This window comes from Ranitomeya imitator, chromosome 4 (assembly GCF_032444005.1).
Source record: "Ranitomeya imitator isolate aRanImi1 chromosome 4, aRanImi1.pri, whole genome shotgun sequence".
NCBI classification, from domain to species: Eukaryota; Metazoa; Chordata; class Amphibia; order Anura; family Dendrobatidae; genus Ranitomeya; species Ranitomeya imitator.
Genome location: NC_091285.1, coordinates 24,518,675 through 24,531,065, shown reverse-complemented (window position 1 = coordinate 24,531,065; position 12,391 = coordinate 24,518,675). Strand labels below are relative to the sequence as shown.

The following is a 12,391-nucleotide window of genomic DNA, read 5'->3' as shown; positions in this document are numbered from 1 at the left end:
TGTCTCCATTCTGCCCCGTGTCTCCATTCTGCTCCATGTCTATTCTGCCCCGTGTCTCCATTCTGCCCCGTGTCTCTATTCTGCCTCGTGTCTCCATCCTGCCCCGTGTCTCCATTCTGCCCCGTGTCTCCATTCTGCCACGTGTCTCCATTCTGCCCCGTGTCTCCATTCTGCTCCATGTCTATTCTGCCTCGTGTCTCCATTCTGCCCCGTGTCTCCATTCTGCTCCATGTCTATTCTGCCCTGTGTCTCCATTCTGCCCCGTGTCTCCATTCTGCCCCGTGTCTCCATTCTGCCTTGTGTCTCCATTCTGCCCCGTGTCTCCATTCTGCTCCATATCTATTCTGCTCCGTGTCTCCATTCTGCCCCGTGTCTCTATTCTGCCCCGTGTCTCCATTCTGCCCCTTGTCTCCATTCTGCCCCATGTCTCCATTCTGCCCCGTGTCTCCATTCTGCCCCGTGTCTCCATTCTGCTCCATATCTATTCTGCTCCGTGTCTCCATTCTGCCTCGTGTCTCCATTCTGCCCCGTGTCTCCATTCTGCCCCTTGTCTCCATTCTGCCCCGTGTCTCCATTCTGCCCCGTGTCTCCATTCTGCCTTGTCTCCATTGTGCCCCGTGTCTCCATTCTGCTCCATGTCTATTCTGCTCCGTGTCTCCATTCTGCCCCGTGTCTCTATTCTGCCCCGTGTCTCCATTCTGCCTCGTGTCTCCATTCTGCCCCGTGTCTCCATTCTGCCCCTTGTCTCCATTCTGCCCCGTGTCTCCATTCTGCCCCGTGTCTCTATTCTGCCTCGTGTCTCCATTCTGCCCCGTGTCTCTATTCTGCCCCATGTCTCTATCCTGCCTCGTGTCTCCATTCTGTCCTATATCTCCATTCTGCCCCATGTCTCCATTCTGCCCCGTGTCTCCATTCTGCCTCGTGTCTCCATTCTGCCCCGTGTCTCCATTCTGCCTCGTGTCTCCATTCTGCCCCGTGTCTCCATTCTGCCTCGTGTCTCCATTCTGCCCCGTGTCTCCATTCTGCCCCGTGTCTCCATTCTGCCCCGTGTCTCTATTCTGCCTCGTGTCTCCATTCTGCCCCGTGTCTCTATTCTGCCCCGTGTCTCCATCCTGCCTCGTGTCTCCATTCTGCCCCGTGTCTCCATTCTGCCCCGTGTCTCCATTCTGCCTCGTGTCTGCATTCTGCCCCATGTCTCTATTCTGCCCCGTGTCAACATTCTGCCTCGTGTCTCCATCCTGCCCCGTGTCTCCATTCTGCCCCATGTCTGCATTCTGCCCCATGTCTGCATTCTGCTCCATGTCTCCATTCTGCCCAGTGTCTCCATCCTGCCCTGTGTCTCCATTTTGCCCTTTGTCTCCATCCTGCCCCATGTCTGCATTCTGCCCCATGTCTCCATCCTGCCCCATGTCTCCATCCTGCCCCATGTCTCCATCCTGCCCCATGTCTGCATTCTGCCTTGTGTCTCCATTCTGCCCCGTGTCTCCATTCTGCTCCATGTCTATTCTGCCCCGTGTCTCCATTCTGCCCCGTGTCTCTATTCTGCCTCGTGTCTCCATCCTGCCCCGTGTCTCCATTCTGCCCCGTGTCTCTATTCTGCCCCGTGTCTCTATTCTGCCTCGTGTCTCCATTCTGCCTCGTGTCTCCATCCTGCCCCGTGTCTCCATTCTGCCCCGTGTCTCTATTCTGCCTCGTGTCTCCATCCTGCCTCGTGTCTCCATTCTGCCCCGTGTCTCCATTCTGCCCCGTGTCTCCATTCTGCCTCGTGTCTCCATTCTGCCCCGTGTCTCCATTCTGCTCCATGTCTATTCTGCCCGTGTCTCCATTCTGCCCCGTGTCTCCATTCTGCTCCATGTCTATTCTGCCCTGTGTCTCCATTCTGCCCGTGTCTCCATTCTGCCCCGTGTCTCCATTCTGCCCCGTGTCTCCATTCTGCTCCATGTCTATTCTGCTCCGTGTCTCCATTCTGCCCCGTGTCTCTATTCTGCCCCGTGTCTCCATTCTGCCTCGTGTCTCCATTCTGCCCCGTGTCTCCATTCTGCCCCTTGTCTCCATTCTGCCCCATGTCTCCATTCTGCCCCGTGTCTCCATTCTGCCCCGTGTCTCCATTCTGCCTTGTCTCCATTCTGCCCCGTGTCTCCATTCTGCTCCATGTCTATTCTGCTCCGTGTCTCCATTCTGCCCCGTGTCTCTATTCTGCCACGTGTCTCCATTCTGCCTCGTGTCTCCATTCTGCCCCGTGTCTCCATTCTGCCCCTTGTCTCCATTCTGCCCCGTGTCTCCATTCTGCCCCGTGTCTCTATTCTGCCTCGTGTCTCCATTCTGCCCCGTGTCTCTATTCTGCCCCATGTCTCTATCCTGCCTCGTGTCTCCATTCTGTCCTATATCTCCATTCTGCCCCGTGTCTCCATTCTGCCCCGTGTCTCCATTCTGCCTCGTGTCTCCATTCTGCCCCGTGTCTCCATTCTGCCTCGTGTCTCCATCATTCTGCCTCGTGTCTCCATTCTGCCCCGTGTCTCCATTCTGCCCCGTGTCTCCATTCTGCCCCGTGTCTCTATTCTGCCTCGTGTCTCCATCCTGCCCCGTGTCTCCATTCTGCCCCGTGTCTCTATTCTGCCCCGTGTCTCCATCCTGCCTTGTGTCTCCATCCTGCCCCGTGTCTCCATTCTGCCCCGTGTCTCCATTCTGCTCCATGTCTATTCTGCCCCATGTCTCCATTCTGCCCCGTGTCTCCATTCTGCTCCATGTCTATTCTGCCCCGTGTCTCCATTCTGCCCCGTGTCTCTATTCTGCCCCGTGTCTCCATTCTGCCCCGTGTCTCTATTCTGCCTCGTGTCTCCATCCTGCCCCGTGTCTCCATTCTGCCCGTGTCTCTATTCTGCCCCGTGTCTCCATCCTGCCTCGTGTCTCCATTCTGCCTCGTGTCTCCATTCTGCCCCGTGTCTCCATTCTGCTTCATGTCTATTCTGCCTCGTGTCTCCATTCTGCCCCGTGTCTCTATTCTGCCTCGTGTCTCCATTCTGCCTCGTGTCTCCATCCTGCCCCGTGTCTCCATCCTGCCCCGTGTCTCTATTCTGCCCCATGTCTCCATCCTGCCTCGTGTCTCCATTCTGCCCCGTGCCTCCATTCTGCCCCGGGCCATGGTCCATGTGTCTCCATCCTGCTGTCGAAACATATTGCAACTTGTCGCTTTCAATAAAATTAAAACCCTTTCTCCTTACCTGCCCCGTGTCTCTATTCTGCCTCGTGTCTCCATTCTGCCCCGTGTCTCTATTCTGCCCCATGTCTCTATCCTGCCTCGTGTCTCCATTCTGTCCTATATCTCCATTCTGCCCCATGTCTCCATTCTGCCCCGTGTCTCCATTCTGCCTCGTGTCTCCATTCTGCCCCGTGTCTCCATTCTGCCTCGTGTCTCCATTCTGCCCCGTGTCTCCATTCTGCCTCGTGTCTCCATTCTGCCCCGTGTCTCCATTCTGCCCCGTGTCTCCATTCTGCCCCGTGTCTCTATTCTGCCTCGTGTCTCCATTCTGCCCCGTGTCTCTATTCTGCCCCGTGTCTCCATCCTGCCTCGTGTCTCCATTCTGCCCCGTGTCTCCATTCTGCCCCGTGTCTCCATTCTGCCTCGTGTCTGCATTCTGCCCCATGTCTCTATTCTGCCCCGTGTCAACATTCTGCCTCGTGTCTCCATCCTGCCCCGTGTCTCCATTCTGCCCCATGTCTGCATTCTGCCCCATGTCTGCATTCTGCTCCATGTCTCCATTCTGCCCAGTGTCTCCATCCTGCCCTGTGTCTCCATTTTGCCCTTTGTCTCCATCCTGCCCCATGTCTGCATTCTGCCCCATGTCTCCATCCTGCCCCATGTCTCCATCCTGCCCCATGTCTCCATCCTGCCCCATGTCTGCATTCTGCCTTGTGTCTCCATTCTGCCCCGTGTCTCCATTCTGCTCCATGTCTATTCTGCCCCGTGTCTCCATTCTGCCCCGTGTCTCTATTCTGCCTCGTGTCTCCATCCTGCCCCGTGTCTCCATTCTGCCCCGTGTCTCTATTCTGCCCCGTGTCTCTATTCTGCCTCGTGTCTCCATTCTGCCTCGTGTCTCCATCCTGCCCCGTGTCTCCATTCTGCCCCGTGTCTCTATTCTGCCTCGTGTCTCCATCCTGCCTCGTGTCTCCATTCTGCCCCGTGTCTCCATTCTGCCCCGTGTCTCCATTCTGCCTCGTGTCTCCATTCTGCCCCGTGTCTCCATTCTGCTCCATGTCTATTCTGCCCGTGTCTCCATTCTGCCCCGTGTCTCCATTCTGCTCCATGTCTATTCTGCCCTGTGTCTCCATTCTGCCCGTGTCTCCATTCTGCCCCGTGTCTCCATTCTGCCCCGTGTCTCCATTCTGCTCCATGTCTATTCTGCTCCGTGTCTCCATTCTGCCCCGTGTCTCTATTCTGCCCCGTGTCTCCATTCTGCCTCGTGTCTCCATTCTGCCCCGTGTCTCCATTCTGCCCCTTGTCTCCATTCTGCCCCATGTCTCCATTCTGCCCCGTGTCTCCATTCTGCCCCGTGTCTCCATTCTGCCTTGTCTCCATTCTGCCCCGTGTCTCCATTCTGCTCCATGTCTATTCTGCTCCGTGTCTCCATTCTGCCCCGTGTCTCTATTCTGCCACGTGTCTCCATTCTGCCTCGTGTCTCCATTCTGCCCCGTGTCTCCATTCTGCCCCTTGTCTCCATTCTGCCCCGTGTCTCCATTCTGCCCCGTGTCTCTATTCTGCCTCGTGTCTCCATTCTGCCCCGTGTCTCTATTCTGCCCCATGTCTCTATCCTGCCTCGTGTCTCCATTCTGTCCTATATCTCCATTCTGCCCCGTGTCTCCATTCTGCCCCGTGTCTCCATTCTGCCTCGTGTCTCCATTCTGCCCCGTGTCTCCATTCTGCCTCGTGTCTCCATCATTCTGCCTCGTGTCTCCATTCTGCCCCGTGTCTCCATTCTGCCCCGTGTCTCCATTCTGCCCCGTGTCTCTATTCTGCCTCGTGTCTCCATCCTGCCCCGTGTCTCCATTCTGCCCCGTGTCTCTATTCTGCCCCGTGTCTCCATCCTGCCTTGTGTCTCCATCCTGCCCCGTGTCTCCATTCTGCCCCGTGTCTCCATTCTGCTCCATGTCTATTCTGCCCCATGTCTCCATTCTGCCCCGTGTCTCCATTCTGCTCCATGTCTATTCTGCCCCGTGTCTCCATTCTGCCCCGTGTCTCTATTCTGCCCCGTGTCTCCATTCTGCCCCGTGTCTCTATTCTGCCTCGTGTCTCCATCCTGCCCCGTGTCTCCATTCTGCCCGTGTCTCTATTCTGCCCCGTGTCTCCATCCTGCCTCGTGTCTCCATTCTGCCTCGTGTCTCCATTCTGCCCCGTGTCTCCATTCTGCTTCATGTCTATTCTGCCTCGTGTCTCCATTCTGCCCCGTGTCTCTATTCTGCCTCGTGTCTCCATTCTGCCTCGTGTCTCCATCCTGCCCCGTGTCTCCATCCTGCCCCGTGTCTCTATTCTGCCCCATGTCTCCATCCTGCCTCGTGTCTCCATTCTGCCCCGTGCCTCCATTCTGCCCCGGGCCATGGTCCATGTGTCTCCATCCTGCTGTCGAAACATATTGCAACTTGTCGCTTTCAATAAAATTAAAACCCTTTCTCCTTACCTGGCTGCGCTCTTGCGGTAATGCTCCCTCCAGGCATATGAAGCGCGGACTCGCCGGCGAATGACAATGACATCATATGCCGGTGACGTGCGCGCTGACGTCAGCTGCCAGCCTCCTATTGGCTGGCGGCTTTTAACCTTTCTCAGACAAAGGTTCAGTTACTGCACTGGCAGAATCCTGCCGCTGGGCCCTGGTGAGCAGAAGGGATGGGGCCTGATGCGGGCCCCCTCTGCTCATCGGGCCCCATATGCCAGTTAGGGGAGTAATGCCCTGATGGTGGCCCTGATTGTGATAGTAGACAAGGATCAGAAGACAACAGTGATAATAGATGTGGCAGTGCCAAGTGACGGACCACCCCCGGGTTAGCCCCCCATTGAGAATTTGGGTAAAAAATTATTTCATTCGTTAGATCTTTGTTAGATCCGGTTTGATCAACCAAAACTAACGTTAGATCTCCCCTACAAAATGAGATATTTACCATCTTTTTCAGGGGGGGGGCTAACCCGTAGCTAACCCCCCTACTTTAAAATTTGCCATTTTTTGGATGGATGCTGATAGATATTCGTTAGATCCGGTTTGATCAGCAAAAAATTAACGTTAGATCTCCTTTTGTTCCCGAGATATTGGAGGTGTCAGGTGGGGGGTTAGCTACGGGTTAGCCGCACAGCCCTCCAAAGAAATGCCACCCCTCACAATTACTGACCCACTGCAAACCAGTAATGCTGAAGGATGTTGCAGGTAGCAGATCACTATCCACAGCATCTCCAGACTCTGTCACATGTGCTCAGTGTGAACCTGCTTTTATCTGTGAAGGGCACAGGGCGCCAGTGGCAAATTTGTCAATCCTGGTGTTCTGTGGCAAATTCCAAGCGTCCTGCACGGTGTTGGGCTGTGAGCACAACCTCATCTGTGAACGTTGGGCACTCAGACCATCATCATGGAGTCGGTTTCTAACCGTTTGTGCAGACACATGCACATTTGTGGCCTGCTGGAGGTCATTTTGCAGGGCTCTGGCAGTGCTCCTCCTGTTCCTCCTTACACAAAGGCTGAGGTAGCAGTCCTGCTGCTGGGTTGTTGCCCTCCTATGGCCCCCTCCACGTCTACTGGTGTACTGGCCTGTCTCCTGGTAGCACCTTCAGCCTCTGGACACTACGCTGACAGACACAGCAAACCTTCTTGCCACAGCTCACATTGATGTGCCATCCTGGATGAGCTGCACTACCTGAGCCACTTGTGTGGGTTGTAGAGTCTGTCTCATGCTACCACGAGTGTGAAAGCACAACCAACATTCAAAAGTGACCAAAACATCAGCCAGAAAGCATTGGTACTGAGATGTGGTCTGTGGTCACCACCTGCAGAACCTCTCCTTTATTGAGGGTGTCTTGATAATTGGCAATAATTTCCATCTGTTGTCTATTTCATTTGCACAACAGCATGTGATATTGATTGTCAATCAGTGTTGCCTCCTAAGTGGACAGTTTGATTTCACAGAAGTTTGATTTACTCGGAGTTACATTGTATTGTTTAAGTGTTCCCTTTATTTTTTGAGCAACATATATATATATAGTTTTATTTTCTTTATATTTGAACTGGGAATGGACAGTAATACAAACTTTTCTATTAATTTTATTTATATGTTTTTAAAAACACAACAGTATTATATTATCAAGTGAAAATGATGGTCTTCAGAGGAGGACCAAGATGGTAGTCATGGGTTTGAGGGCCATTCAGCAGACCCCCAGCATTCATGGTAACCTATTGGCCCCAAATCGCAAGGGGGAGTCAATGGGCCTCTCAAAGAGCTCGCTGACTGCTCCGGTGCTTTAAATGCCTCTGTTGGAGATAGCGTCATTTAAGGGGTTAAACAGCCGTGATCAGAGCTGGCATCTGCCACTTTAAAAAAGAAGCGCTCAACTCTCCTGACATTTCTATTTTAGCAAATGCTCGCTTTTTCAAAGAAATCACAATTCTTGTTCTGATCTGTTCTTTTGTTATTTCTCCTGGAAATCTCTTGACTAAATTGACAACTGGGTGTTACCATTTTCTTCCGTTCTCTGAGGGGTGTGTCCTTACAAAGTCTACACTGATTGGACAGGTGTGTTGAGTGTGTACGGACACGCCCCCGAGGGGAAACACCTTCCTTGCTGTATATTTCCACATTTCCAGGTGGGGTAATAGGGAGAGGAAACAATGCAAATCTCTAAGAATAGTTATATTATGCGGAATACAACAAAATACTAAAACAGACGTGTTAGGGGAAGCGACGGTTCCTCTTTAAAGTGGCATCTATTTGAAGGCCCTAAAAAACTTAAAGGGATTGTGCCATCAGGATAACCTCTGCTCTTAGGACACAATATAGAAGATGTCCTTCAGACAATGAGCCCCACAGATCCACCATCATTGTAGATTGTAGCGCCAACAACATTCATTTTAGTGAAATGTAATACTGCGTTTCACCTGCGGGGGCAGTGCATTATTAGCAGAATCACCTGATTGTAGGAGATTTCAGCAGTACTCAGAGGTCAGGATACGACCTCAACATGTACAGACCCCAGAATCAAATGTGGTAAGTGGTCAATCTAAGTGTCTCTGTCCTCCTGTAGGGACCAGCTTGCTTCAGGAAATCGTCTACTTAGTGAGTCAGGGAGCGGACCCCGATGAGATAGGACTGATGAACATCGATGAGCAGCTGCCCGTCCTCGAGTATCCGCAGCCCGGACTGGATATAATCAAGGTAAGATCTTCTCAGGAGGCCTCAGAGAATAAATGGTGGGACATTACGTCTCCTGACCATTCAGACTGATGCAGTACAAGAAAGGGAACGTGTCATCACAAAATTACCTTTTAGTTTTTTTTATGTTAAATACATATTATTTAATTTTTTAGTAATTACCTTTCGTTTTTTTTTGTTGTAATCTTCTAAATCATGATCGGAGATCTTGTAATATTTACGCAGGCCTTATACTAGACTCAAATCCTGTTCTGTACAGAATACTTCTCAACAGTCTCATTATCATCACAGACAATATTACAATGATACATTTTTGTTAGACTAATAACACCTCTATATACAGTAGATAACACAGGATCCACCATTCACAATATGCGATGTAACTCTCCATGTTCTCTTGTACATTGCTTGATGACACCTGTTGTGAATTCCGCTCTTGGGCTCCCTCCGGTGGTTGTAAGTGGCACTTTTGTGAGTTCTGCTCTTGGGCTCCCTCTGATGGTTTTAAGTGGAATGGCTGCTCCTTGGATTTAGCAGTCAGCAGCTGCTTCCACTAATTGTCTATTCTGCTCGGCTATTTAGCCTGGCTCTTCCCTTCAGCTTGTCCAACTTGTCAATGGTTCCTGGTTGGATTCACATCTCTGCTTGGATTTTCCTGATATCCTGACCAGTTCAGCAAAGATAAGTCCTTGCTTTGCTCTTTTCTGTCCACATGTTGTGGACTTAATTGTTCGGTACATTCTATGTTTTTGTCCAGCTTGTCAGTATGGATTAATTCAGTTAAGCTGGAAGCTCTGGGAAGCAGATTTACCCTCCACACCTTTAGTCAGGTGTGGAGATTTTTGTAAACTCTGTGGTGGATTTTTCTAGTTTTTAATACTGACCGCACAGTATTCCGTCCTGTTCTATCTATCTAGCTAGACTGGCCTCCTTTGCTACATCCTGGTTTCATTCTACGTATGTCTTTTCCCTCTCCTCTCATAGTCATTATTTGTGGGGGGCTAATCTATTCTTTGGGGATTTTCTCTGAGGCAAGATAGCTTTCCTGTTTCTATCTTTAGGGGTAGTTAGTTCTCAGGCTGTGACGAGGTGTCTAGGGAGTGACAGGTACATCCCACGGCTACTTCTAGTGTTGTGTTGAGCTTGGGAACTGCGGTCAGTACAGGTACCACCTCCTTCAGAGCTTGTCCCATGTTGCTCCTAAACCACCAGTTCATAACAGACACCTCTATGTATAGGAGATTAGAGGACCAGATTACAGCATGCTCAGATAACGCTTCTATATAAACTAATCAGTTCTCAGTCTATTTTTGTTAATATCTTTGTGCCCAAGAGGAAGGTAGAAATCGAATATAAGCTTAGTGGACAGTGTGAAAATTACAAGATTGTTTATTTTTTTATATAGTGAAAATGAACAAACTCTTTAATAATATATCACCTGGATTAAATAATTGAAAAATGTTAGCAGCCATGATCGTGATATTCCCACCATGTCTTAATGGATGGTCCCGAAAATTGAGTCTGAGATTAGTAAAACATTTTCCTAAGCTGTGCCACCCTTTGGCTTTGTAAAATAATGCAGCTTAACCTTCAATCATGTGAATGTTGCAATACCAAAATCAGCCTGTGTCTGAGAGCGGCGCTGTTTCTAAAATATATTTTCTAGTCCCATAATAACCCTTTAAATCTTTGTTATGTTGTTCTCTATGTTCATAATATCTGGTGTATATTTGCTTTGGTCCAGGAATTGACATCTCCTAGACTTATAAAAAGTCACCTCCCGTACCGATTCCTGCCTACAGACCTGCACAATGGAGAGTCCAAGGTGAGGAACCACCACTGATGGCTTTAGTGTGGTCACCTAATAGTGAGCCGTCTCTGGAGGACCCCTCCTGTCCTGCATTACACAGACAACATAATGATTTAAATGGACACTGTGTAATACTTCATTCCTCCTGCGGGGGAGCTGCAGAGAAATTGAACACTTACTGCTAGGTTTCCTCCTACGATCACAGCTGATCACTGAGTATCAGAGGGTCCTCGGCATCAGCTTATTCTGACGTAACCCTTCTAAAAAGTAGGAATTCCCTACTTGATACTGAGACCCCTTTTCTAGATTCCCAGGAGGGGGCTGAATGATATCTAAGACCTCCGTGTGCTGTAGTCACACACATACAAGCCAATATTTTAACATAACTTTAGGACATTTAAGCCCCACCCAGAAATACCTGAAAAATTGACAGGAACGCCCACTTACGGGCCTGGTTTGGCAAAGCCCTGCCCCTTTTTGAGGTTCTGTGTTGGCAAAATTAAGGCTCTGGGCCAATATGGTCTTACAATGTTTATAACCTATGTCATTTTATTACAGGTTATCTATATGGCTCGTAATCCCAAAGACCTCGTAGTGTCTTATTACCAATTCCACCGGTCCCTGAGGACAATGAGCTACAGAGGGACGTTTCAGGAATTTTGCCGAAGATTCATGAATGACAAACGTGAGAAAAAAGGGCTTTTTTGCATTAATGTACTTTTTTTTTAATGTTTACAGAACATAAATCAATATTACAAGCAAATATAAACTTGCAACACATCTTATTGGAGAAATCTACTTCTTTCTCCACTTATGAGCCACTTCTCCATTACTCATGAGTCATTTCTTCATTCGTTTTGAAAAACTGCTAAAACCTATTTTGCTTAAGAAAAGACAGGCTGTGATTTAAGAGAGAGACATGCCTCAACCGTGCTGTTGCTTTCTAGTAAGGGTTTTATCTCACCCTAGTGCTGGATTCACAGCTACACTGCTCAGTATGGCTGTGTAATGTCCTCCATGCTGCTGCTATTTACACTACATAGAGACAGGAGAGCATGAATCCCTCATGTCTGTGTGTGCTGGGAGACCTCCATAGCAGCATTTTTCCATGCACTAGCTTAGAGACAACTGAAAATTAAAGACAGAACCTGCAGGGGAGAAAACTGGTGAATAATGCAGAGAAAAGAGATGAAAAATGTAGAGAAAACTGGGGGAAAATGCAGAGAAAATTGGTGAAAAATGCAGAGAAAACGTGAAAAATTGGTGAAAAATTGGTGAAAAATGCAGGAAAAACTGGTCAAGATACAGATAAAACTGATGACAAATGCAGGGAAAACTAGAGAAAAATGCAGAAAAAAATGGTGAAAAATGCAGAGAAAACTGGTGAAAATGCAGGGAAAAACTGATGAAAAACGCAGAGAAAAGTGATCGAAAATGTAGAGAAAACTGCTAATAAATGCAGAGAAAAATGGTGAAAAATTGGTGAAAATGCAGAGAAAACTGATGAAAAATGCAGGGAAAACCTGTGAAAAATCTGAGAAAACTGGTGAAAAATGCAGAATACAACCCATATAATGGATAGAAACACTATTATTCCTCATGTACATGCACATGGCATCTGAAAGACAGGTGCGCCTTAGGAATAGTGCAGAAAAGTTGTGAAATCAGAGAGATGGAGTTCAGTCATCAGTTTATGTTTTCCTGATAGCACCCTGGTGTTTATTTTCTGTAGTCACCACTAGGGGGGCAATCTCTGTGTGCCTTTTATGCAGGCTAAGAGGAGCTGTATACAGATGAATACAGATCTGCCCCCTAGTGGTGGCAAATGGAAGCCAATATTTTTACACGTTTTATGTATGGTGAGCTTTTCGCGCCTCATTTGATATCTGTGTGTAGAAGGTCGGCCTGTGTGTTTTTTTTGTGTGACTGATCCCGTTAATAGGCACATGTCCGACACACTTGACATAGTGGTTACAACATACTGACTGTTCTGGTCTCTTTTCTTCTCCAGTGGGCTATGGTTCATGGTTTGACCATGTCCAAGAATTCTGGGATCATCACTTGGACTCGAACGTACTTTTTCTCCAGTATGAGGATATGCACAAGGTGAGGGCAGCCGGTCCCATCATTTATGCTGACATATTATAGCAGTATATAAGTATATACTGTACATTGTGC

At 49.1% G+C, this 12,391-nt stretch overlaps 1 protein-coding gene across 2 annotated transcripts in view; it reads left to right on the top strand.

Annotated features, from left to right (window-relative positions):
* Positions 1-12,391, top strand: part of SULT4A1 (sulfotransferase family 4A member 1) — a 59,508-nt gene that overhangs the window by 41,255 nt on the left and 5,862 nt on the right. For both annotated transcript variants that reach the window (XR_011320657.1, XM_069763382.1), the window contains exons 2-5: positions 8,276-8,406; positions 10,148-10,228; positions 10,772-10,898; positions 12,225-12,319. Coding sequence is in view for 1 of the 2 variants with exons in the window: in XM_069763382.1 (XP_069619483.1) it covers positions 8,276-8,406; positions 10,148-10,228; positions 10,772-10,898; positions 12,225-12,319 (434 nt within the window). In the remaining variant the exon portion in view is untranslated. The remainder of the gene's footprint in view (positions 1-8,275; positions 8,407-10,147; positions 10,229-10,771; positions 10,899-12,224; positions 12,320-12,391) is intronic.